A 26,214-nucleotide genomic window follows, 5' to 3' on the forward strand; every position below is an offset into this window, starting at 1 on the left:
AATTTGCTTTAATTAAAATGAGGAAGCAATCTATGTAAATTGTAAAATCAGTTTAAAGAGGCAATTTATAACTAGGTCTCCAATTGACTATATTATTTAACTTGCCATTACATTAAAAATAGTACATACATGAAAATTTCATTTGGCTTTAAGTACATACTATGCAAGTACGTGTAAGTATAGACTAAAATAATAATATTGGTAAGTATATTATGTAAATTATGTAAATAGTAACAACAAAACTTTGGCAAAATAACACATTATTTGGTAAGTAATAATAATATACATAATTTCACATGCCAACAATTAGAAAATAATAATATATTACATTTTGTGAGCAAGTAAGCAATTTATTATATTACAATGAAGACGACTGATTTTCTTTGGTTTCAAAGTCATTCAAAGAAAGCAATAGAAGTTTTGAATAAATTTGAAACTACTTATTTGATTTGAATTGTCATAATATAATTATTATTCTTATAAAATAAATGTGATTGAAATGTAAGGAGAATTGAGATGCCTGAAGCTAAAATAAATGAGCACTTACATAATGTAGTCGATTTGAAACAAAATAGGTAAATTATTAAACATTTAAACATTTTACTATATTTGTACTAAGTAGAAACAATGAATTGAAGAATACCATAGGTATCAAATCTAAATATTGTATAATCTAGCGCGCTGATGGTTGTGTGACATAAAACCTAATTAAATAATGTAAACAAATGAGATCAAATTGAATGAGGAGAGACTAAGAATTACGGACTTATTATTTATTATAAATATGACAAAATTTTATATTTACATTACACAGTAAATGACTCGCAAATACCACCCATCGATTCAGTCGATATAATATATTATTATAATTACATAAATAAACTAAAACATATGGCAGGGATTTGTGAGATCAGTAATTATTATTATTAAAAATAAACATAATAATTACGAGCCTAGCATTCCTAACTATGTACATTAAATGCCAACAATTAAAGGCATCCTTGGTTACTAAATTTAATGAGTTTATAATAAAAACATTCAACCACTTCGACAGTACAAAATTCTGGATTTGGAAGGATATATAGTACGGCCGATCGATAGATTTTTAATTCTACAAAGAGATTCCTTTTTATTCATTAATCAAAGACCATAGACTACAACTAGTACTTATATTGAGATTTTTTTAAATATATAAAAACGGTTCAGTGCACTTGGTTTCAATGACACAAAATAGAAGTATTCCAATTCAGTTTTTGGTTCAAATTTATTGGAATAATCAGCATAAAACCTCAACAAACATTAGTATGTAATAGATTGAATGAATATTTATTGATTTTATATTATATTCTGGTCTGATTTCAACTGAAAAATTGTTGGAATAATTCTATTTGGAGCATCAGTTTATAATCAAATGTGTGAAGTATCTTGAAATATTAGACGTAAAATCATCTTCTACCCAGAGTCCCATAGCACGAGATGTTATCCATCGTAAGGTGGTCCTATATAAACCATTGATACTTCAGTATTTCCATAGACTGCGGAAACAGTTGGGAAAAGTTTCTTGTCCGGCAAACCTATAAATGAAAGAAAAAATATATACGAAAAAAAGGGAACCCACCATTTCAACTTCAAGACAGAGTATATGGATTGACTTCCACAGTGTGAAGGATTCCTTGACGATTTTCCATGATAAATCATTTGAACTTTGGTAAAACATTAAATTATTACATAATATTCAATTCTATTTTAATATTTATTACTATACACAAGGTTTAATATTAAACCTTTTTTTATTGAAAATACATAAGCCCAACCCGATTCAACGATCATCAACTTTAAATAGCAATTACATGGAATGATTCAGCTACCAACTCAATCGAAATGACGCTTCATTTAATGGGGTCATAATATACGCTAAGTTGCTAGTCTTAACAATTATAAGTAAAGCCGCGTTGACACGACCCAAGTATGATCCAAGTTGACTTGGACCGAGCGCACTCGTACGAGACATCTTCATACTAATTACTCCTATCCAAGCTAGCTTGGATGAGTAGGACGCGGTCCGAGTAGCTTGGATAGGAGTAATTTGTATGAAGCTGTCTCATACAAGTGTGCTTGGATGGCACTCATTCCGAGTGTACTTGGATCGTGGCAACGCGGCTTAAAGCTAAAAATATATATTATTCAGCTTAGTGGCAACACTAAATAGTTTCACCTCGTATGTTGTAACTTTAAATGCCAATGGAAACTATTGGAGATGACATTTAGCCAAGTCACGAGTTGCTGATTGTAATTACTAGGATATTATTTTTGTTTTGTATTGTAACTGTCGGTTAAAATAATGAATAAAGTCAGGCAGCCTTCATTATGTAAACGTCAAATTTGTGTTATGACAAACGCATGGCAGGACATAATTGGAAGTTCAAGGTTAATTGGATATTTTCATGTTTTCGGTAATCTAGTCAATTTGGTCACGACCCTATGGAATGATTCAAAAGTGACTTTTCACGATTGTGACAAACAGTCGGCCTGAGAATCTGCCAAAATAATTTGGGCTTTATATTACACCACAAAGATAGAAGTGGGATTCGAGCCTCAAATCTTTCAGTGTCCGGGTGAATGTTCTTGTTTATGAGTCATGCAAATTAAAACTAATATTTACAGGCTCAGAGTATATCAAAGTAGGCCAAGGTAATGTTATTATTAACACAGCTAAGTAAGGGATGACCCTCGTAATCCAATGCGTGAGGTACTGGCTTCTCACATGGGAAGTCCAGTTTCGGTTTCCAGTGAAATCACAATTTATTTTAATGATTTTCTGAGGCATACGTTGTGATTGTTTCACTATTTACACTACTGTAATTGAGCCTTATGGCATGTTATAATATTATAGTGAGAAATATAAAAAAAATAAACATACCTCTAAAAGCAACTCCCAAAAACTCGTAATTTCTTTCGAATGATAGTGTATTTCTCTCGCAGTCTAGTATTACTCTAATTCTTTCTCCAACCTGTTTCATAAAAATACATTTAAGTTTATTGACTTATTGCATTATATCACAATCACTACATTAATGGATCACAAATTGAACATTTCATAATAGAATATGTAGCGATTCAGCATAGCAATTCATTTGATTTCTCAGATTTCCAGTGCAAAGATATTGATCCTGATATTGACCCCTGACAAGCTGACTTGATGTTGAATGATTCAAGTTACTCTGGTTTAGATGCCACCCCATTAGAAATATCATTTCTATAAGACAATGTATGATCTACAATGAATTCCTTTAGAACCAAAGAGTTTTAAAGATGCAATGCATACATACTCTAATTTATATTATAACACATCTTGATTAAAATAAAAATATTTAACTGAGATAATTAAATTACACTATTATTTTCTTTTACCGTAAGTTAATTTTAAGCAAATAAACATAGAGAAAAAGAAGATGACTATTATTATTATGCGCCGCATGAGTCAATTAATCCATGAAGCTATAAATACATATTGGGATCAATCGGTGGATCGTCAACATGTCGTCGCTATAGGATTGGTTTATCGAATATCCGTTTTTGTCGAAATCGACCTTTTAATGCAGAATTTTTTTTTGTCTAATCTATCTAATCTAATTGGACCAGAACCATCATTTTCTTAAAATTACTTTGTAATGGTAATGAATACATCATTCATATGCTGTAAAAACAAGAATTAAAATATCTCCATGTATTTAAATATAGGATTATGAAATTTGTTTTTCGTCTCCTGAACATTTGGTCTATTCGACAAACCAATCCTATAGCGACGATGTATAACCTAAAAACAATTTTCCAAAATGTGTAGATATTAATGACGCCACAGTATAATGTAATCACGCAGGAAAAATATATGATGAAATAATGGGCACTGCATGACACCTATGTTAGATTAAGAGTTGTACTATGCATGATATAAATCAATATGCAATTTGTGAATTGGTGTTAAACAAATTAACGGATTACATGCTCAAATGTCCCATTGAAAAGTATCGTACGCAATGTATATTCATTGTTAGAAGAACTGACATTGTTGATTTTGTGATAAATATTTGTCATTATAATATATTAAAGTCAGCATTTTTTCCCCATTGAGCCTACAATTCGGCGTGGATCTGGACCCTCTGGGGTTTCTTGACTGATTCTTTAACACATTGATCGCCAACTAGTTATACAGAAAATAGTTAAAAAATGATTATTTGTTTCTAAGGTATTATTTGATAGGTAATGAAAGAATATAATGTTTTTTTTCATTTTGATGATTTTTTAACGTAAATATTGGTTTTTATGATGTGCCGGCTACATGTGTCCGTCGCGGCGCCAACAAGTTTATTTATTCTATTGCGCCGGGCCGGCCATTTCGCCGGTCACCTGTCCATATGTGTTGACGAGAGCATGGTGCCATTTCGCGGTCGAATTATATTTAGATAGTATAATAAACAGAAAAGGCACAAATACGGAATAAATGTTTTCAAATTGGGTAGTATAATACCTGGATACACATAAACTGGAAATATACGTATACATACCTTATAATCATTTTTGTTATTCTATTTTTCTATTATTTACATATTTTTTTTTATAACTTACATTTTTATAATCTATTTAATTTTTATTTATATATCAATAAAAACACATTTACAATTTAAAAGGAAAACTTTTTTTTTCACTATGTACATTCTTTACATTAGTGAGCCTATATTTTGTGACTGGGAAGACATATTTTCAGGCCAAGTGGCAGTAATATACAGAAGGGCCATGCCGGTCACCGCGTATCGAAAAATGCACTGCGCGCGTGCCCGCCGGCGCTGTAGAACAACTCTAAGGCAGGTCTTCTTTGCCGGTCACCGGTGACCCCCATGGCCCCCTGAACGTAATCCAATGCCGGTCACCGGTGACCCCCATGGCGATCAACGTGTTAATGAGAAATGGTCATTCACTCATCGATTAGGTACATGCTCTGAGTACCAGGTGGAGGTAGGCTGTTAATAGTTCATACAAACATTTTAAAAACAATATGTGTATTTATTAGATGGAGAATGTATTTTATTGTGGCATAAGAGCGATGTTGATAGTTTTACCACAAAAATGTAACTTGGGTAGACCATGCAGACAAGAGTGGTTTTTGTTGTGACACTTCCAGATTGATCGGTAGCCATACTTATTCCTATCGTAAAGGATAAAGAAAAATACACCATTGCTAATATGTCATATTTTATTGTACGGATCAAGTAACATGGATTATGCAGTGGTGCATTGACTGTTTCGGCACCATTGTTAATTAGAATTGAGAAAATTCTTTGGTAATTGTGTCGCAGATGCCGTCATGAGCTTTTATAATTTTTTTTTACGAAAACAGTTTATTCCATGTAGACAATTATAATAAATACCTTTTTCTGTCAGCGCATAGGATCCAATAATTGTTAATTTGTTGACTGCGGAGCATTTAATTACCGCATTTAAATAACATGCTAAAATTATATCGAATGGCCAATTAATTAGTGTACAACAGGTGTACGGTCCGCGTGGAAAGGAATAATTGAAAATTTGAAATTTTCATACATTTTGATGCATCATTATCACAAGCTAAGGTTAAAATAACAATAATTAAAACACAAATTAGGTATTATTAGGTTTGGGTAGGTTAGATTTGGTCTAAAAAGAAAATTATAAAATCTCATGACGGTATCTGCGGCACATTTACCAATTCTTTATGCATTCTTAACATAAAGAATTATATAATAATAATAATTATATACAACTCTAAAATTGTTAAAAGTTTCAATTTAACATTCAGTGTACCTGGTATTTGGGTGGATTGTTAAGCATTGGATAATTTCCCTGAGCATCACCATTGTGTAGTAAATGATTGTCTACTAAATTCCATCCCCAGCTCTGCTCATCAGAGCCCAACAAGGCAACGTATCCAGGACATTGAAGGGGTGCCTCTTTTGTTGCTATTCCAATAACTGCAACTGTGCCCAATGGTCCCTCCCATATTACCTCCCATGCATGTCTACCTTTTCTAAAACCAATTTTTCCTCGCGATGCGTCGGTGCTTTGAGCAACAGGATTCCTAAAAAAACGATAAAGAAAATCATAAATCTCACAATCGGATATGTCCACAAGCTGTTCACGTTTATAACATTTGCATGAGTTACCTGTGTAAAGTAAACCCGTTTTGTTTGATATAAATATTTCTTGAACAATCATTCGGATTCCAGGCATGATAAAATGCACGTAATTTTGCTCTATATGTCGGAACTGTTGATAGAAGATCGGACTTCAATGCTTCTTCTGCTAGTTTCCGAATACAATGTAACCTCCACACGTCATTGTTTTCGTCTGTTAATATTCTATACCACGCTTTACACACGAGAGAACAACTTCGTAAATCATTAAGATCTAGATATGAGAATATTGTTTCTAAAATACTATCATGTATTATTTCGGCTATCGCATAATCATCGCTATCGTCGCTCATTTTAGGAGATAACTTTTTGACAGCTCAGCCCAGAGACATTTTACGAAACAGATAGAATAACCAATAATTTTAGGCATAGACTATTTAAGCGCGGTTTTGAGAAATGCTGCCAGCTTCAAGTTTTTTCAAAGCGGAACATTTAAAAATAGTACAGCAGTCTTTTGAATTGGACACAATATTGACATAGGTACAATAGGTACATAGTAAAACTTTAATAAGAAGGCAATAAAGTATTCAGGAAACAGTAAAATAATAAAAATAATATAATTGTAAATAAAGAATATAAAACTCGATACAAAAAAAACCAACGTTAGCCTAACAACCTCAATATTAGCGCCTCGTAAACTATATTTGAGAAGAAATTTTCATCAAGATTATGAGAGAAAACATCATTAAATGTATGTCATATTTAAATTCTAATATGAAAATATAATAAAATATCAAAAGAAATGTTTCTTGATCTTATTCAGTTTATTTTACATAGTTATGGAGGTGAGCGCTAATAAGCTGATTTGGATTTTGTGTTTGATTTACATGTTCACGGTATAATTTTGATTTAGCACATGTTTTACAAAATATAAATGAATTATTCAGCCTACAGCTACTTACTACACTCAATAGCTAATAACATTCGAGTAAACTTCGCATGAGTTTTATGTTTTGTATTAAAATTTTTGACACTTGCTAAGTTTTGACAGATAGTGCGGTCAAGCGCATTTAGCATATGATTTAAACAAGTTTTAGAAGACAAGAAAGAAATTGAAAAATCAGAATGAAGCCGACAATAGCAGCTGATGAAATGTTTCCGGAGGGAGTTGGGCCTTACATGGATCTGGAAGAGGTTTGCACCATTCCTTGATTCATTTAATTCTACGAACTTAAATTGTGTGGATTATAGATATTTCGAGGAGTCACCTACCTATGTTTAGTTATATTATAGTTACAGAATAATGCTCGGTTGACTCAATGTCCAGAGCATTGTACGATTGAAAACGAGGTAGCTTTTAGTACCTATGTATTTACATTATGAAAAAATAGCTCCATAAAGTCATCAACGTTTACTATTTTCGGGATTGGTTTTAATTTCATGGCACACTATTGCATGGGATTCATGTATAGAAACACAAAATCTGTTTTTTAAAATGAGCTAAACTCTAATTGAGTAAAAATTTACTTAATTAGAGGTTAGCTCATTATTTTATCAACGTTTTCAACTCGAGTAATAGTGAAATCAAATTCTAAATATGTTTTTGATACCTACCGTAAAGAGCATAATATGCAGTGGAAAAGGTATCTCAGACGATTAATATTTTAATAAATAATATAATGAACATGGTTTGATACCTCGTTACAAGACATATCACTTTCTTTTGATTACCTATCTAGAATCATTCTCAATTAGCTTTCAAATAATATCATTAACTATATTATGTTGCATATTGATATGGCATAGTGCCTCTCATAGTCCAATGTATAAGGAGCTGACCTTTCACCCATCGGTGAGGTCACAATTGTTTTTTTCTCAATGCCTGGGTGTCAGCGATTGTATTACTTATTATGCCACTAAAACGGTCATTGGGGGACGCTATGGCCTGTTAAAATAAGTCTTTTACATGACAAGCGTTATCATTCACTCAGCACTTACGTTCACCTGCCTCACTGAATCGAATTACAAAAGTGTATGTCAGTTTGTAATTTGATCCCTGGATCTCGACGAGGTATGAGGCTTGCACGTCCTGTAGTTACTCCCTAAGAATTGAAATAAATCATATTCTTCCTCAAAACCGCGTTCACTCCCCTTTGTCTCAGGACAGTGACGTCCCGTGGGGGTAAGCAGATTGAGCGTCGCTTGGGGGCGGCAAATCGAGGAAAATCATTTGGAATATACCTATAGAAATAGCAACCTAAACTTAGTAATAACGAAAATATCTTTCCATTAAAAAAATCAGCCCACTGGCTTTGTCGGGATTGCTATATCTAGTTTACTTCCGTTTCCCTTCGACGTCCTTGGTGACCAAAAACGACACGTGCAGATTTGCGAATAATTAATCTGATATTTTGTTAGTAATGTATCCATAGAACACAATTATATCTTAGATCTCATGAAAGGATGATAAAAATAATGTATAAAAAAATATGGCGGCATTTTGGCGGTGCCTAGGGGCGGCATTTTATCAAGGGACGTCACTGTCTCAGGATATTAATGGAAGTCTGTTTCTATAAACATATCACATCAATGTGAAGTTTTGACAGAAATTAAGTCATAGTGTCTCCAAGCGAGAGAAAACGGTGTAATAAGCTTGATGTAAGTGATATCAGTAATAGATACCGTAATAATAATCAAATCCGCGCACATTAGAAGAAATCGCATCTGCATATTGAAGGTTAAATTTTATTGCTCCACTTTTCCTTCAAAGGCGTGTCAGTAGGTGAAATGATATCTCTTTATAAGAACTAAACTTCATTCATCAAAGACTGCATCAAGAAAATCTCTCCAATTCCACTGCTAATGATCCTTGTGATCACAAAATTTTTATTTGAATCGGTTTATATTTTGATTTTCACTAATACAACTTTAATGTCTTCTTAGGCGGGTGGATCTACGGGGCTTCTTATGGATTTAGCTGCCAATGAAAAGGCTGTTCATGCGGACTTTTTTAATGGTAATATAAATTGAATCAATATACAGGTGTTACTAGATTTTACAAAAATATTTAGAATGTCCGTGTTTATATTGAGAAAATTTGCATTTTCTTTTGATTTTTCAATTACGATCTCTTTAGCACAACTCAACTTTTCTTAGTGCCTGGTTGTCCGGCACAGTGCTGATGATGTCTTTTAGCAATGTCATATTGCAGAGCGATACTTTATCTGGTGCTTAATTAAGTTTAGGAGGCTATTTATTGAAGGAAATTATTTTAAACGAGGAAGGGTTGTGAGATGTAGCAGTCAACTGGTTGGACTACGGACATAGCATCATATTTAATTTCTTTTTCTTTTAAGATGATACTTCAGTGAAACAGTAAATAATTTTCAACTATAGGCGCGATGAAAACGTCGATTCGTCAACTTGTTTCGTGATGGCGACGTGGGTATTAATTCTTAAATCGTGTAAAGATGACTAAAAACGTTGCCCATTTACTTAAAAAGAAAACATGTCAATGAATATATTATTATTGTTACTAATAGAACAATAAACAGAACATTAAATGGACGCATGTCGGATTTATATGACAAATTATATTTCGGTCGGCATGCGTCATTTGCATCTGCCACGATCTTTTTAGACCATGTCTCAACTGAGGTATAGCCTTAAAAAACTCCAGGCAAAATGTTATATATTAATATTTTCTTTTCCAGATTTCGAAGACCTATTCGATGACGATGATCTACTGTAACTCTGTGATATGGAGAGGTTGAATGGATGAAGAGGCTGAAATAAAATTCTGTATACTCATTGTCAAAGATTTTTTTTTATTCAGGGTCATAGATAATAATATAACAGTATGCAAAATACTTCAAAAACACTTGTAACAAAATATCATAACCAGTATTTCATTACGTAAGAACCCTGACAATGTCCTCCCCACTTTATTGTAATCTATTTGCTAAATATATTTTATGAAATTATTAATGGACAGTTTCAATATTTCGTGCAAAAATTTCGTTTCCATTAAGTAAAAAAAAATACCACTAAATTCCTTTATAAAAAGCCACGGATGCTGGTCATACACATTCACTGGACATCATATTTATATTTTCAAGAACCTGATTTGATTGTCTATTAAAAAGAAACTTGCGTAATTAATATAACTTTATTTGCTATTATCAGACTAGTGATAGCCTCAGGCAACAGGAGTGTTACAATTCTATCTACATACTATTATAATATATTATACCATTTATCCGTATTTAACATGTCACGAATCCATACAGATATTGCAAGTTGTCCAGCAGACTTCATTGGTAAACATTTTTTAGAGATCAATATATTTTTGCATTATTAATTCGACAATCAAAACAGACAGATGAGAAAATAAATGCATGCAGCAATTTACACACCATAATATTATCAATTTGTAGAAAAACATACAAATTTAGTATTACATACATTTTTATGGCATAAAAAGCCTCTTCTTTCGTTGAAACTACATGCTGCGTCAACGGAATGCTTTTTAAGTATAAAATTAAATCTATAATGTTCACAATAATAATTATTACAACATAAAAATGGTTTCAGCCTGCGCTTGAAACTTAATAATCTGTCTACACTCACGACAAGCCTGTCAACACATTCATAATATTATATCGAATCAAAGGTGATAATGTCTTCAGATTTTGTATCTGGGCTCTTGACTGGATGCGTGCGTCTATTGAGAGTTTGACAGGCCTGACTGGAGAAATACATAACATGCTTATGGATAATATTGGCCGAAAAAATACGGTAATTGAACTCAACTCTTGCAATATTTACAAAGTTGTGGAAAAATAGTTAAATCAGGCAAATCGTATCAATTAGTAGTCATCGTCATAAGGCAATTCACTCACGTTGTTCGCTGTCTTGATGAAAATGTGAACTTTGAAAGACCTTAATCTTGAACGCACATTTAACCCATTCAAATTACAACTCAGATTTTTTCAGATTTGGCCAAAAATTATTATATGCTATTATTTATACCTAGTAATTTTAGTCGTATGGATGTTAAGAATGAAATACGAGGAATCATTCAATAAAAATATAATTTTTTTTCATAAGGATTTGTTGGCCACTTGGTTGTTAAACAAACATTAATAAAAAAAAAAAAACAATTTTTATAATTCAATTTGCTTAGGTCCATGTACATTTTGTAATTTTTTCGGATCATTTTTTATTGAATTATTCCTCATAAAATTTTTGACATGAGCATCTTTACTCTAAAATAGCTTTCACTTTTAGTCATTTCTTGAAAAGTTATGGGAAAAATTTAGATTACTAAGGTGACTAATAGAAATCATCATCAATACGCATTTATGTCAAGACAGTAAACAAAAGAGAGCAATCCTCATAATGAAACACAATAAATTGCAGTAGATAACAACAAGGCGAGGAGATGAACATAAAATGATCCGACTCCGGGTGATCAGCGACCTCGCTGCGATGGCACAAAGACAGCCGATTGTATTTTTTTAATAAAAATCAGGCATAACAGAGTAGGTGCATTGCGGGTGACCCGGCGGGAAACCAATATGGCGATAAGTGCAACTTGTTGATCTGTCGGCCATTGAGGTGCTCAATTGACATCGACGTCACTGGAACTGTCTTGATCCTCATCCTCATCGTCGTCATCAGAGTAATTAGAATTTGTACCAAAACCGTCTCCATCCACATCTGCCTCCCCTTCCTCTTCCTCTTCTATATTGGTCTCTTCCTCATCCAAGTCTGCCTCAGTTTTAATGGTAACATTTCTTAAGTCTTCCATTTGTATATTTACACCGCGACCAATTTCTGTGCAAAAAAAAAAAAAAAAACAATTGTAGATTTGCTGAATATCCCCATATTTCAAATGTCTAGAATAAAATTAATATAGTCTTCTCTGATTTGGAAATATTTGCTTTTTCACTATTTCACACATGTGGATTTTAAAATTTTTGACGATCTGTTCTGACTTTCAAAAACTACTAGACCAAACTTGCAGTTCATAGACTAAATTGTTGGTACCAATAAGTAGATTCATTTCATTATCTGAAAAGGTTCGGAAGGTCGAAAATAACATAATTGCAATAATTCATGTGTAGATAGAGTGCTCAGATAGCAGCGGTGGAATGGTGAGGTAGGGTGTGTTCACCTACCAACAGTTGCATTTTTTATTTTCTTATTTCATGCACACTAATTTGAGGGCTATTGCCAGTATTTAATATTATGAATTCAAATATTGAAGAAAGGTTGGGTAATTCAATAATTGAAATACTTACGGTCAATATAATGCTCTAACGATTTTGGAACCATATTTTTAGCTCTTTGAATATCAGCCTCAGAACACTCTCCCTTTTCTAACCCTGGAAATTAAATCAAATATTAGATACCAATTACATATCAATGTGACTGAATATTTATAATAATCCCAAGGTACCTGATTACATATTTGCAATAGAAAATCTCACAAACATCAGAGTAAACATGAACTACCGGAAGCATATTGGAACAGCTTGTGATGTATAGTCAGTACCTATGACATTTACGAAAAAAAATAGTGGTGCACAGGCCATATACTAACCATACAGTAACCCCATACGTTTCAGGATTTCTATATCATCGTGGATTTGGAATCTTTCATTAAATTGAAACATGTACTCCATTCTAAAAAGAAAAAAAAACATTGTTGAGTAAATAATAAACTGTCCGATATAACTAATATAAACACATTATTATGACGAATGTGTTCACTCAAAACCAGAGCTGGTAATGAAACCGGAGTTCAGAACATAGGTATATAATCATGTGGGAACCGGAATTGTATTTTATAATTTTTTTAAACTACAAATTGTAATTGAACTCTGCGATAGTGATGGGAGCTGTATCCTTCTGCTCCAAGAGTAGGAATGGATATATTTTGAAGAACGCCTTGCAATTTTGTATTGCAATCAAACCTTTTCGAAAAAAAAAATAGGGGTTAAACATGTCTGTCAAAACAGGCCCTTATTAATAATTATTATTTGATACATAAGTAAACATGTAATTTATTAACGTATCAGATGGCAATTTGCAAATTGATTTAAATTCATAGGATACCATTTTAAATTTAGATTTGTTCAACAGCATTTGTTGTAGAATAAATTTGCATGCAAAAGGCAAGGGAGATACATCTTACTTTTTTGGAAATGAGTTAAATATGACAAACCTTAATGCATATTATGTGTAAATGAGAAAAAAAGATGATTCCAAAAAATGTCTCTGAATTATTAAATTCCACATGGAAATATATAGGAGAGTTCCCATACAAAGTTGTCCAAAACTCAATCTTGTTTTGACTCTCTTGAAAAGTAGAAGCTTTAGATAACTCCCCTTTCCTTCGCACACATACTAATCTACTATCAAGGATTAATTTTAGTCCGAACTTACTTATCATTTGAGATGCTACAATCTATGAGAGCCTGGTCACTAGTGTTGACCACAATAAAAGGAAGTTGAATGGCCGACGATACTGACGGAGTCATGCCTTTACTTTCAGCCAATTTGTTTCTTTCTACGAGACTTTTAAAAGAAATGATCTGAAAGAAAAATTGAAGTATTATTATTCTCTTATGTAAATAAAGATTTTTATTACTCTTTTTACATGGTACATGTATTGAAAGGATGTATTAATAAGTAGCAAGATGTCAACAAAGGAATAAATTACCTGCAATATGAGATCATGTAACTGTTGTGTCTTCTGCCTGATGCGATCTAATTTAATTTGTTTTTCCTTCTCTAATGAGGAGCATTCCTGTATTGAATTAGTGGGTAGGCCTAACCATCGAATTTCCTTTTTTTCTTTGGATATGATATTCATTGCCATAAGAACGTTCAAAGCATCATAAACTCGTCTCCTGATGTTTTTCTGATCATATTGCTAAAAATAAATATACAGAACAGTAAATACCTGTAATATTTAGATAAAACAATACATATGAGGCATCTAATTACAAAAAGCGACAAGTCCACAGTTCGATATTTGCGGGAAACGTTTTTATGTTTCAAGTTTCAATTATTTGTTTTCGCATGAGACTATTTTTTCCGTTGTATTCTATGTCGAAATTAGAACCAAATGGGAATTTGTTTCAGCCGATAAAATTTTAAATCGAGACTTAAAATATTTTTTTTCATAGGGTTTTGTTGCGTTTTAGAATTTATAGAACAATACATATTGTGTAAAATTATACAAAGAATACGTGTGTAATTTTTCCCAATTTTGACCAAATGTGGACTTATCGCTTTTTGGAATTAGACATTCATATTAGATAATGATAGTTGTCTGTCTGCATTGGACGTATTATGTTACGAGTAATTTAAAAGTGTTGATTAACCATGTTTTTCGCTTATCTGTCATACCCTGTTTACACGTTGATGGGTTTACTGCTGACAGTACATATTATTGCGGCCATAACAAGAAAATGCATGTGTAAACATGTATTATCCCGCAAGTTGCAAGATTGCATGCATGAATCAAAAAAGTTCAGAAGCTTCTAAATTTTCACGTGACAGTTGGGATTTGTTTGATATCTGCGACTGTGCAGTAGAACACTAGTGGTAAACCTGCCGGAAAAAAATGAACTGCACCGCGCGCGCAGAGGCTCATTTTGGGGTTAACCGAATTTCACAACTGTCAAATTCAATTCAATTCGACCATGTCCGATCCTAATAGGATCATATGGGCCTCCACAGAGTGGAGGTTTGTATTAACAGATTTTGTTTTTACGAGAAACGGATGTCAGCCACTTGCTCAACCATTAGGTCCATACTCGGACTCATACACAAATTGAAAAACAATATGTGTACTTTCCAGACCTACGACACTATAGTCTGACACTTAATCCGTGCGGTCATCGACGACTGTCAAATAGTACCATAAAATGACAACATCGTGTTTCGCTTACTCTTGAAGTATGAGATTGGTGAGACAGTCAGCACTTTTACGTGTAAAGAGTTATTATCGCAATAGATTAAAATACACACTATTGGTGCAGTAAATCCATGCATGTGTACAGGCGCTATAAGTCCAGAAAATCAAAAGGATACTGTATATATTTTTATATAGTGGAGTGTATTTGGGTGGAGTAAGTGAATACAAAATTGAAAACATAAATTTCCCTTAGGCCACCATCATTCCGTTTTCAGATAAGAATATTGTTGGCATTCCGTAAAAGAGAATGAAACAAGATCAATGTCATTAACCCATTGCAGACAGATTTAATTTTTCAGGATTACTTAAAAAGGCACACTGATTACTAAAATTGATATAAATCATGTATTATTCATTCAATTCAAATAAATCTTTTAAATATTTATAGGTTTTGAATTTTTCTATTCATTAAGTAAACTTTGTGTATAAGTGGAATGAAAAAAACTTGTCAAATATAGTTTTTTGGGCTTTTTTAGCCTTTTTTAATACAAAATGATATAGATAAAAAGTCCATGATAGAAGTAAATAATAAAAGGAAGATATACTAAAACTGGACCTAAATATAATACTCTTGCAAGATATTTAGAAGATTGAGGGCCATTTTATGTATATTACTGTCTCAAACACCTCATACCTAGCGAACTGAACATTATTTTGACAAATTTAAATAAAAATAGATTTTATAAATCAAATATTTTTTAAAAAACATATTTGACTGTATATAACTAACATCATAAAATGATAGCTACATCTATTATTAAGTAATTTCAACTTAAAAAAAATCAAAATATGATTAAAATTGTTTGATTTTCATCATGTCCTGCATCCTGTAACACCGGCGCCAAATTGGTGCCGATAGGGCGCGATGGGTTAATAGATTAATTAGAAAGCAATCTCACCTGGTTGTCTGGTGAACTATGTATCCCAGCTGCAAATTCAGTAACTAATTCATCAGCGACTTCGTTATAGGACGTGAAACCTTTTCTCCGCACCTTTTCACAGACTTTCATAGAAAAATGTCGCAGACCTTTTCCTACTTTCTCCGCAGCTCTTCTACGTTTTGAGGTACTGCAATAATATAATAATGGTTCTCAGTGATTGAATTTTTAATTTATAGCTTTCGTTATAATATTATCGATGACAGAACATAAAAATGCTATTTTGAACATTCCAATCAGAATCCAATGAATCACACACATAACAGTAATATACAGGGAACACAAAATTAATGGAAACTGGCTTACCCTACTGGGTGTGGTATAACAGGCTAAATATTGTGAGTGTGGAAAAATATGGGATAAACCTAAACACGTGTTAAGAATATACAGTCAAACCTTGTTAATAAGAACACGGATAATTCGAAATTCGCTATAATTCGAAATTTTCGCGAAAAAAAAGTCCCTTGGACATTATTTTCATATAAAACCATACCTTTAATTCGCATATAAAAATATTCAATAAATCGTAATAAAGTATTCTATTTCATGAGCCAGTCATTGAAAATTGAGACACCACCAAGGCCTGAACAAAAACGATGCATGAGTGCGAGTGAGAAAGTATTCGGCATCCTTATAATCTCTGCGACACGCGCTAGAGTAAGATAAAAGGTCTACATATTTGAAAGTTAGTTTCCAAAAGTATCGCCGGCAAATCGCTTCACGTAGCGTCGATAACCTGTGAGCTCGTGTTGCTAAAATTGTTATTTTTTGTGTTAAAAGTGGTAAATATTTTTAGTTAATTAAGTAGGAAAGATGGTTCTGTTATTATATTATAATATGGTAGCCGTACTGATAAGCAAGAAGATGGTATTACGTTTCATAGGTAAGTTGATACATGTTCGTGATAATTTATTTGTATATTATTATATATTTTAATATCAGTGACCTAGTGTTTCTTTAAAATAACTTAAATTAAGGATATCTTTACCTAATGGTTGTATTTTGACCGCTTAAAAATACTATATAACATAAAAAAATAGAAAATTATATTTTAATTCTGAGCGTCTAGTGCGAGCACTAGCGAAATGGTCTATGGTCTCGAACATTTGTAGACGAATGCGTTCGCTCGCCCACAAACCAAACGCACGGCACGCAGCTTAATTTAGCAATGCAACGGGTGGCGTCTAGATGTATCTATAGTCTATGGACACGACTTTTCTTAAAATATCATAAATTACTTATTTTAAGGTAATAAAAATAATCCTTACATTTTATGACCCATTAATATACATGGAACTGGAAATGTAGTAGGCACACCTATGATCGTTAACAATATTAAAGAAAATCATTTTTTTTCTTCCAAAATTCATAATTCGATTTTCGGTCCCGTGGAATTCGTATTAACGAGGTTTTACTGTACTATTTTCAAGAGTAATATGCATATTAGTTTGTCTCGTTAATGGAACATGCTTTCAATCTTCAGGAACAGTCGATGCAGTTTTTTTTACTTGGGGTTTATGGTGGTCAGGCCATAAACTGCCCTGTTTCAGAAATTTGGTCCACAGCGATGGCTTTTACATTTCTATAGTGGTAATATATCATATGTCTAATACAATGGCCAGTTTTAAAAGAGAGTGGGTCGGTACTAGGGTGACAAGACAGCGCCAACCGGTCATTTACACTCAGCACATCATGTGAATTATTATCAATTTGTGGCATCCCCGCTCAGCTCAATCATGACCCAGTCCATCACAGACCTCCGGGTGTAACACACTCTCGCCTTAAGTTTAAATTAACATCTTTATTCATTATTTAATCAACCCCAATAAACCTGAAAAGTGCCCTCACGTGTTTCACTGATAACTCACCTACCTACAGCCATATTTCACAAGTTTATACAGTATAACCTCGTTTTTACGTTTTCCCGGCAATTGCGTGTTTTTTTTTCAGTCCCGATGTATTTCAGTATATTTTATACCCGCATTTACGTTTTTCTTTCCCACAATTTACGTCGGAAATATTCAAAATATGCGAGTTACGCGCACTTGACAATGATTGGGTCGTGACATTCGAACGATTTTTCAATAAAAAATTTAATTGAATGTTGTTTTTTAATAAAACGTTATTTTTTTGGAAACAGAAAATTTAAATGTTCTTTTTTTCAATACCCCCCTTTTACATTTTCCCTCCAATTAGGTTTTTTTTCTCACTGTATGTGCAAAAATTATTAGAGGTGTGATTTCACAGTGCAACAATTCAAAAACTTACTTGCAGTCTGATTGATCATTTTAAATGAGAGATAATTTTGGTCAAATCTTATCCTCTTGCGTCCTGAGGTACACATATGTGGACGTTATTTAAATATTTTTTAGTAATTATTTGAATGGATACTTGAACCGCATTTGACTACAGTGGTATAGATAGTATATTTTTCTACCACTAGAGCAAAACACTAGCCTATGTAGTTTTAAAATAAATTGTTATTTTGACTTTGAAGTTATGGATATTTGCACAAGACAAAAATGGCGGCTAAAAAGTCAACTCTGACAAGTAAGTGCTTTTAATTAAATATTAATATTTATTTATATTAAAAACCAATGATGTATTTAGTTTCACAATGAATCATAGTAATATTCCGTATACTTTAAATTATCTTTACACTTTTGTAAAATATTATAATCATAGTTTCAAAATTCGGTACACACATGAGTAACTCAGGTCTAGAGTGATATATTTTGACATTAGTATATCTGATTTATTGAGGTTATGTTTTTTGTTTACATTTAGACGAATCCTTGAATAGCCAGCATATTGGTGATATTTTGAATGATAATGATGTCGAAGTTGGTGGAGGATATAACCCTGACGACAGTAATGATGTTCACATTCATCTCCTGGGCCCAGATGATGACTTTATTCTGGAGAACCAGTGAACTTTACTCACTGCTAGAGGCTGAGATACATCCTTCAAAATCACAATCCAGGATCCTATCCTGGCTTATGAAACCATAAGGTATCAATGCTCATATTATATTACTTTATCATTTAGTCATAAATATCAAACTTATCATTTTATTAGGCAAGTGCATGCACTGCTAAAAAATCAATTAAGTACCAATTAAATTGATACAGTTTGTGATGAAAGGGCTTTGTGATCTCCATATTGAGGATTCGATGGACAGAATAATTAATATACTTAATATACCTAGTGATTAATACTATTGGCCATTAGTATTTATATTCCTGGTGTTGAATACTTAATAAATAGGAATAAATGTATTGATTAATTCATAGTATTGTATTTTCTATTGTTTCAGTACGCTGAGCCTAATAAGACGAATGATGCTGAGCTGAAGCGTTCAGTTCATGGCCATATATGGTTTATTGGGTGCTGGACTCCAATTGCTCTATAAATTATTCTGCATGTGGGGAAGTGAATCCTACCTATCTGATGAAGATACGATACAATCTCAATGCAACGCTGTGATGTTACTTTGGCTTCACAACAACTGCCCTTGTACGTCTACACATATGACTTTTTTACCAGCTTCAACCTCACCGATTCGTTATTTCAGGCCAATACGTGTTATGATTCAAAGAAGACGAAGAACGATATGCATCACTCAGTCAGCTGTTGTAAAATACTGATTACAAGTCGATGAGCCGCATTAATCTTCACAGTGGTGTGTTTGCCTTCACAGGACATCAAGCATGTAAACTGTGAGGATCTTTGACCACTGTGGACATGGACTTGTTGGACATGGACATGAAATTGTTTGCTCATTGTACATGCAAACTTATAGGAAAGAAAATATTCACTGTGATTGGAATACTTCATAGTCATGGAAAATCAGACTTGCAAACCCTACGATTTGGTATGAAAGTCACTTAGCCATCAGTATCATCATCGATACAAGGTCATCCAAGAAACTCTTCACCATTAGCTTCAATAACACACTGAGTAAACACAGATCTACTTCTACAGCAAAGAATGGTTGTCCCTAAACCTATTCCCTGAAGTGCGCTAATTAATGTGTAGTATTTTAGGGTTTTGACCGTTAATGTACTATATTTTTAATCTAAATAAATATAATTTTCCAATCACCATTATATTATTATGATTATTGTATTATTTTTCTAATAAAATTGTATCATTATATGGATATCACATTGTTTTTGTTTCATTTCATTGTTTGTACTGTATCCAATATTGTACTCTATTGTGACCTGAGATGCACTCACGTGCACGTAGTGGATTTTAGTTAATATATAGTAAAAAAAATATTTTAATTTTTTTTTTGTGATCTTAATAATATTTATGGAACAGTAAAATGCACAAATATTTTTTCTCATGACTGGTTCTATCTCGGGTCTCAAGAGGTTATGTGCACTTAATTAATATATTAAATTGGTACTTACTATTCAGTGAGTGAGTCACTTTCAGAATCATGACGCTTCCTGGAATTATGAGTTAAAATAGGTGATATGTGAGATTTGCTGTCCACTTCGGAAGCGACTTGCGTAATTTGCTTTGGGGTTGGTTGTACTATTTTAGGTACCGTATTAACTACTCTCTGAACGCCTGAAACACTTTGAGTTTGTACCTGTAGAACAAAACAACAATTCATTAATTGTCAGTCAGAAAAAACATTTAAGACAATTCATTCTTCATAAATCTGAAGATCGGTACTTACTTTTTTTACTGTCCCGGGAGACTGAGTAGGTGCAGAAGAATTGGCGACATTTATTTTTTGCAATTGTTGCATGGGCACTTGAACTAATTCTGAAATTGCATCAAAAATAATGTCAAAATAGGTACGAATTCATTATTAAAAATTTACAAAAATATCGTTGAGATTTTAGTCATAGGATAACTTTAAATCTAAGTAGTAAACTGTATTAATCCAAAATGACAATATTTTTGTTTACCTAAGTGATATTTTTTTATCAGAGCAATGGGTTTTTGTCCGAAGATATATATTGCATTATTTACTACAGTAATTAAATGACATGAGAGGCAATGCAAGATGACTTGCAGTCAGCAATTCTGTCCTGCAGAATAAATTATGACAATGGTATTACATAATTTTAATTAGATTTTAATGCACCCCCACACCTCATCATATTCGGAAACAAGATTGCTCGTGGCTAAAAAATAAATTTTTATCCATCAAGCGATACCTAATGGTGAAAAGACATGTAAGACTGTGTTTACACATATACCCCAGAAAGTAAACGTAAATGATCGCTGAACATTTTTAAATGAAAAATTCTCAGATAGTTTATGGTACAATCAGACATCAACAATAAATAAAGAAGATACAATGGTGAGGTCTATAATCTGTACAAAGATTGCAGCACAGTTCAATCAATTAAGTTTTGGAGACTGCATTGCCAAGGTCATGTGCACCGTATAAATGACATGGGAACGGCCGAGAAACGTCAACTAATTCAATAGAAAGAGATCAATGACTGCTGTACATATGGGTGTACTGAACTGGAAAGCGGCCACTTTGGATACGGACAGATAGAAAAAAATTGAAGGAAACCAGGGCCCGGGTTGTCACTATCCTGCTGATGATGTCTAAAATTTAGATGATGAAAACTCTATTGAAGTCCCAATGTTTATTTTGTTCTGGCACTGCATCACAGTTTACTTTAAATGACATCAAAACAACATTCAATACCGCTGAATACTTTTTTAATCATTAAATTAGATATGCATCGATTGAAATATTTCATTTCGATTGTATTACAGTTTTTTGAATGTCAAATCAGCAATAATTGCTGTAAATAATATAAAACAATTATTATACAACGTAATTTTTTGAATCGTTACGTAATTATAATAGCATTAGTATCAATCGGTATAATAAAATATTTGACTTACTTGAGCCAGGTTTGAGCCCTGTGACATTAACAGTCCTATAAACAGTGGGAGCCTAGAAAATATAAATAAAATTTAAATTAATTTAAAACAGTTAAAATCACTTGCTTTACACAGCATAATTAGTATTAATGGCCATTTTAAATATTTGAATTTTATTGTAGCATGTAGGGGACCATCCATAGAAGAAACGCATGTGGTTATGAATTGCTTGCATTAAAGTTATGATTTCTGTTCACGGAAATATATGAGCATGTACCTATGTATACGGTATATAAACAGATATGGTCAGATGCTAAGTGAATAAAAATATATTTCCATATAAGTATGGCATACGGTGCAAGACAACATACGGTTTCTGTCTATGGATGACCTTTAGTCCAAGTATCTATGATTGATTTTTATTATTGATGGTATAAAACAAATTCACAAACCCCTGATGTGGAGTCTGGTGTCCCCGGTACTTTGAATAAAGTCTTGAAGCCCGGAGACAACTGGATCTGGTTCGGAGATGGTTTTGTAGTTTGACTGTGGAGAACTTTTACCATTTGTGGTTGCCCTACAAGAATAAGATAAATACCTATTAAAATATTTTTACGAAAACCTTCTTTATCGATGTAGTCTGAACATTTATGACGGTGAAGCAAATAAAGGACTGGTGAACTGATTAGGTTAGCTACTAGTGACTGCGCATTCCAAGTTGAAGGATGTAAGAAAAGACAATCTGTCATGATAAATAAACAGCCAAATAATACAAGATTTCAGCAATATCATTTAGTTGAAAAATACTGTAAAATCATTTATAATTAAATGTACACGAGTAACAGTGAAAGCACAATGAATATAAAATAGAGGTAAATAATGCTCGAGTTAGGAAACCATAAATATCAACTTATCAATGTCAATATCCATTTGTGGAGTGTATAAGACTCCAATAATATACCTAGTTGGATAGTCCAAATTATTTGGATACAATATATAAAAACAGAGATTTATTTTTCTCTCCTGTTTTGTCAATAGGTTTGAAAGAAAGTTTGCCTATACAGTAGAGTTGCATAGTACATACCTATATGTCTTTGTTGTTGACAAAAATATTACCTACTAGTATTGTATTACAATGCATTCCTGTCTTTTAATACATTTATATGCATAAGGTATGTCATTAGGGTACCTACACTGAAATGCAAAAATTACACAATTTTAAGAGCAGCTTCTGCATAGCAAACTGTTAATAATAAAAAAAACAATGGATCGTGTGTCTATGGCCTCTTTTGATATCTCATGTAAACTAATGTAATCTTAAATTAAGTAGCTAATTAAAGCGTATTATCAGCCAGAATACCTCAATACAAATATTTAATAAACACTAACAATGTGCTTCTTTTAGAAGGCATGTCAAAAACAAAATATCAATTTTTGAGTCAAAATACCAAAAACATAAAAGCGGTAATCATATTATGTTTTATACCTATGTAACAAGTCATTTTTCATTCAGTTAGTAAAATAGATCAGACATTATCGTGGCAATCTGAGCAGACTTCTGTTTCATGGAGTAATTTTTTGAGACAGGTACAAGATTTTGATAGAAAGTTGGAAGCCTTGCCTTATTTTTTCATTACTTATATCAGAAATCCATAATTATTGTTCAAGCATGAATATAACAATTAGTTTAGATTTGACACAGCAAACATTATTTGATGCGCCAAAATGATTTGTAAATTCAGACATTTTTGACGGTAGTGGGTGTATTACAGATATCTCAAACATAAGAACTAAGAACAATGCATTTTATTGATGTGAACGCATAAACAAATATCCAAATCATTTATAATTTGATTTACTCATTCTAGTTAAAGCTATTGATCTAAGCATGTTAACTCATTTAGTGCTGACAACACGATTGGCGTGTTTGCATTAGTTGGCCATTAGATATAATTAACATGATACTTAAATGTGGTAATTAATTAGTAATCTGGTCAGCAGTGAATCTCGACTTCTCAAGCAATAATATCTCTTACAAATCGGTGTTGTTCCAAAATGGATGGTGGCCATTGTTTAATCTTCATCTTCTTTTACCATGTGCGAATAGGATCATATGGGCCTCCACAGAGTGGACTCTTGTACTAACAGATTTTTGCTTTTACGAGAAATGGATGTTGGCCCTATTAGAGCCATACTCTGACTCAAACACAAATTGAAATATCTATATTTGCCAGACGCAGGATACGAACCTTAAGCCCCGCGAGCATCTTGGAGATATTGTTTAAAAGGCTGAATTAAATCAAACCAGCATCCCTTTAGCGTACTAAGAAAATAATATTCTCATCAATATTATTGATACCTCCCATAATCTTTATATGGAGGAACATGAGGAAGGGGTCAGTTTTGAATATTGTATAATAGGTAGAGGTATCTATTAAAAACATTGACCATGCTGCAATATTTCAATTAAGTATCAATGGAAGTATAAACAAAGAAAAATCTATCACTTCTCATATTATAGATTATTGGAATAACAGATGTTGTAATATATTCGTTATGCAGTGGAATAGTGATAAGCACCATTCTCTAAAGCTGATTAGGACAAGAGAATCCAGTCTGGTATAAATGGCATGTAATTTTCTCAATGGATGTTTGACCAAAGTAATGACTCAATGGGTTGGACGAATAGCTAATAGCCAATCCTCGTACCCTACAAGTCGGTTACTATCAACTCCACCCCCTAGTCATATGCTTTGTATAGGTCCGAAAAGTTGTAGTTAACCTTTTCATTTGGCATGACTCGATTGGTTACTTACAAAGGTATCTTAATACAAAATCACCCAGTCATTTTGGGAATCTTCAATAATTAAACTAATATGTACATTACCTACTAAATTAACGTAGTTCTGAAGGTTAATGAAAACATTCATTTTCGCAAAACTCAAGTGCCATTTTCAAGAATTGTATCATGTCAGACATTTCTATGCGTTTATTCAATACAATTCATATTTGGAGGCTGAAACAAAAACCGCCAAAACAAACAGGTTGGGCGATGGAATCCATTTCAAATGGTGCATTCCATACAACGTTTATATACCAATAGAAACATTCATGAATGGTTTACCGGAGTAGGAAAGGGCAAATGTTATAATTAAAAATGAATAAAAAATCATTACCAATACGAATAGTATAATATTTAATAAGTTCAAAGACACACGAAGTATATAAAAAGCTTTGATAACATGTTTACATTCTGCTCCATTATTAAAGACCACGACTCAAAGAAACGCCTACAGCCGACGACTCGGAAATACTACGGCAATGAAAATTACTCAAAACGAATAAGAAATCATTCAGGAATAAGCCTAGCACAACGCATTGTAAAAAACGACGATGAGATCGAGAAAAATCGTTAAGAATCAACGGTAAACCAAATTGTGAAACTGTACCGTGGCATCATGTTTGACTACTCACCGTGGGCATCACGAATGAGGAAATTCATTGCACTGTTCTTCTGGGTCATTTTCGTTGTTCTGGGATTGAAATGAAAGGTTAAGAATCGTATAAATCTACCGCGGGTCGCGATGATAAGCCGTGAAAATGTTTATTAGTATTTTGACTTTGGTGTTTGGTCAAAATGGCGACTTCATACGAATACATTTTTGTACAGAAGAGGCATAGTTTAAAGATAACCAAAAAAAATCTAAAACTTCACGATCAAACTAACATTCTCGGATCACTTTGAATGACGTAAAATAATTGCGACCCAAGAAAAATCACCATTACGAGAATGAAAACCCTGACCAGTGCGCGCAAATCACAACCAGAAAACGAGCTTGGCGGCGGGCACAAGATTAACCAGCTGATTGGGTGACGCTACTCACGTGGTACAGGAAGATCCCCACCAAAATGGGCTTCCGGAAAAGGCGCGAAAGCTTTCACCGCCATCTGTTATAACAATGCGTGAACTTTTAATGTTCATAAAGGTCAGTGTTGTAAGCGAAGAATGACTTTTAAGAAATTAGAAACGAAAGAAATTATTTTTTTCAATACTAAAAAGTCTCAAGAAGAATACTCAATTTAAATCTATAGTTTCAATTAATTTTATTTGACAAAAATAAATTCTAAACGTTTGATGTATATTTTTGGACAAATATAACCAAAATAAAGAAATACTTTTTTTATTGAAAAAACTATCATATTTAAAAACAAAAAAAAATACAGATTTATTAATTCGGTGTGTATAAT

The 26,214-nt window shown here is 32.8% G+C and overlaps 3 protein-coding genes across 3 annotated transcripts; 1 reads left to right on the top strand and 2 right to left on the bottom strand.

Annotated features, from left to right (window-relative positions):
• Window positions 1-1,134: 1,134 nt before the first annotated feature.
• Window positions 1,135-6,554, bottom strand: Fsn (F-box synaptic protein). Its single transcript, XM_085955342.1, has 4 exons — window positions 6,198-6,554; window positions 5,839-6,112; window positions 2,921-3,011; window positions 1,135-1,574 (listed from the first exon to the last, which is right to left on the bottom strand). The coding sequence occupies exons 1-4, from the start codon at window positions 6,518-6,520 to the stop codon at window positions 1,480-1,482; spliced, it is 783 nt and encodes a 260-aa protein (XP_085811468.1). The 5' UTR covers window positions 6,521-6,554; the 3' UTR covers window positions 1,135-1,479.
• Window positions 6,555-7,199: 645 nt separating this feature from the next.
• Window positions 7,200-10,154, top strand: LOC147066070 (COP9 signalosome complex subunit 9). Its single transcript, XM_085955347.1, has 3 exons — window positions 7,200-7,361; window positions 9,111-9,183; window positions 9,881-10,154. Exons 1-3 carry the CDS (start codon window positions 7,293-7,295, stop codon window positions 9,916-9,918), a joined length of 180 nt encoding a protein of 59 aa, XP_085811473.1. The 5' UTR covers window positions 7,200-7,292; the 3' UTR covers window positions 9,919-10,154.
• Dp (transcription factor Dp) lies at window positions 9,975-25,798 on the bottom strand. The gene is made up of 11 exons (XM_085955339.1): window positions 25,441-25,798; window positions 22,419-22,543; window positions 21,988-22,039; window positions 20,792-20,880; window positions 20,517-20,701; window positions 16,059-16,227; window positions 13,897-14,109; window positions 13,620-13,768; window positions 12,775-12,857; window positions 12,473-12,556; window positions 9,975-12,005 (listed from the first exon to the last, which is right to left on the bottom strand). The coding sequence occupies exons 1-11, from the start codon at window positions 25,487-25,489 to the stop codon at window positions 11,791-11,793; spliced, it is 1,413 nt and encodes a 470-aa protein (XP_085811465.1). The 5' UTR covers window positions 25,490-25,798; the 3' UTR covers window positions 9,975-11,790.
• Between the last annotated feature and the right edge of the window lie 416 nt (window positions 25,799-26,214).

This window comes from Rhyacophila brunnea, unplaced genomic scaffold (assembly GCF_057557595.1).
Source record: "Rhyacophila brunnea isolate RB1 unplaced genomic scaffold, BYU_Rbru_1.0 scaffold_5, whole genome shotgun sequence".
Taxonomy (NCBI): domain Eukaryota; kingdom Metazoa; phylum Arthropoda; class Insecta; order Trichoptera; family Rhyacophilidae; genus Rhyacophila; species Rhyacophila brunnea.

Coding starts and splice junctions, on each gene's coding strand:
- Fsn (XM_085955342.1), bottom strand. CDS start 6,520: ATGAGCGACGATAGCGATGATTATGCGATAGCCGAAATAATACATGAT. Junction 6,113..6,197: donor AACGGGTTTACTTTACACAG/GTAACTCATGCA, acceptor TCGTTTTTTTAG/GAATCCTGTTGCTCAAAGCA. Junction 1,575..2,920: donor TTTGGGAGTTGCTTTTAGAG/GTATGTTTATTT, acceptor TTTCATTTATAG/GTTTGCCGGACAAGAAACTT.
- LOC147066070 (XM_085955347.1), top strand. CDS start 7,293: ATGAAGCCGACAATAGCAGCTGATGAAATGTTTCCGGAGGGAGTTGGG. Junction 7,362..9,110: donor CTTACATGGATCTGGAAGAG/GTTTGCACCATT, acceptor ATGTCTTCTTAG/GCGGGTGGATCTACGGGGCT. Junction 9,184..9,880: donor TCATGCGGACTTTTTTAATG/GTAATATAAATT, acceptor TTTCTTTTCCAG/ATTTCGAAGACCTATTCGAT.
- Dp (XM_085955339.1), bottom strand. CDS start 25,489: ATGACCCAGAAGAACAGTGCAATGAATTTCCTCATTCGTGATGCCCAC. Junction 16,228..20,516: donor AGTGACTCACTCACTGAATA/GTAAGTACCAAT, acceptor ATATTATTGCAG/TACCTCAAAACGTAGAAGAG. Junction 14,110..16,058: donor ATAGTTCACCAGACAACCAG/GTGAGATTGCTT, acceptor ATTTATTTTTAG/CAATATGATCAGAAAAACAT.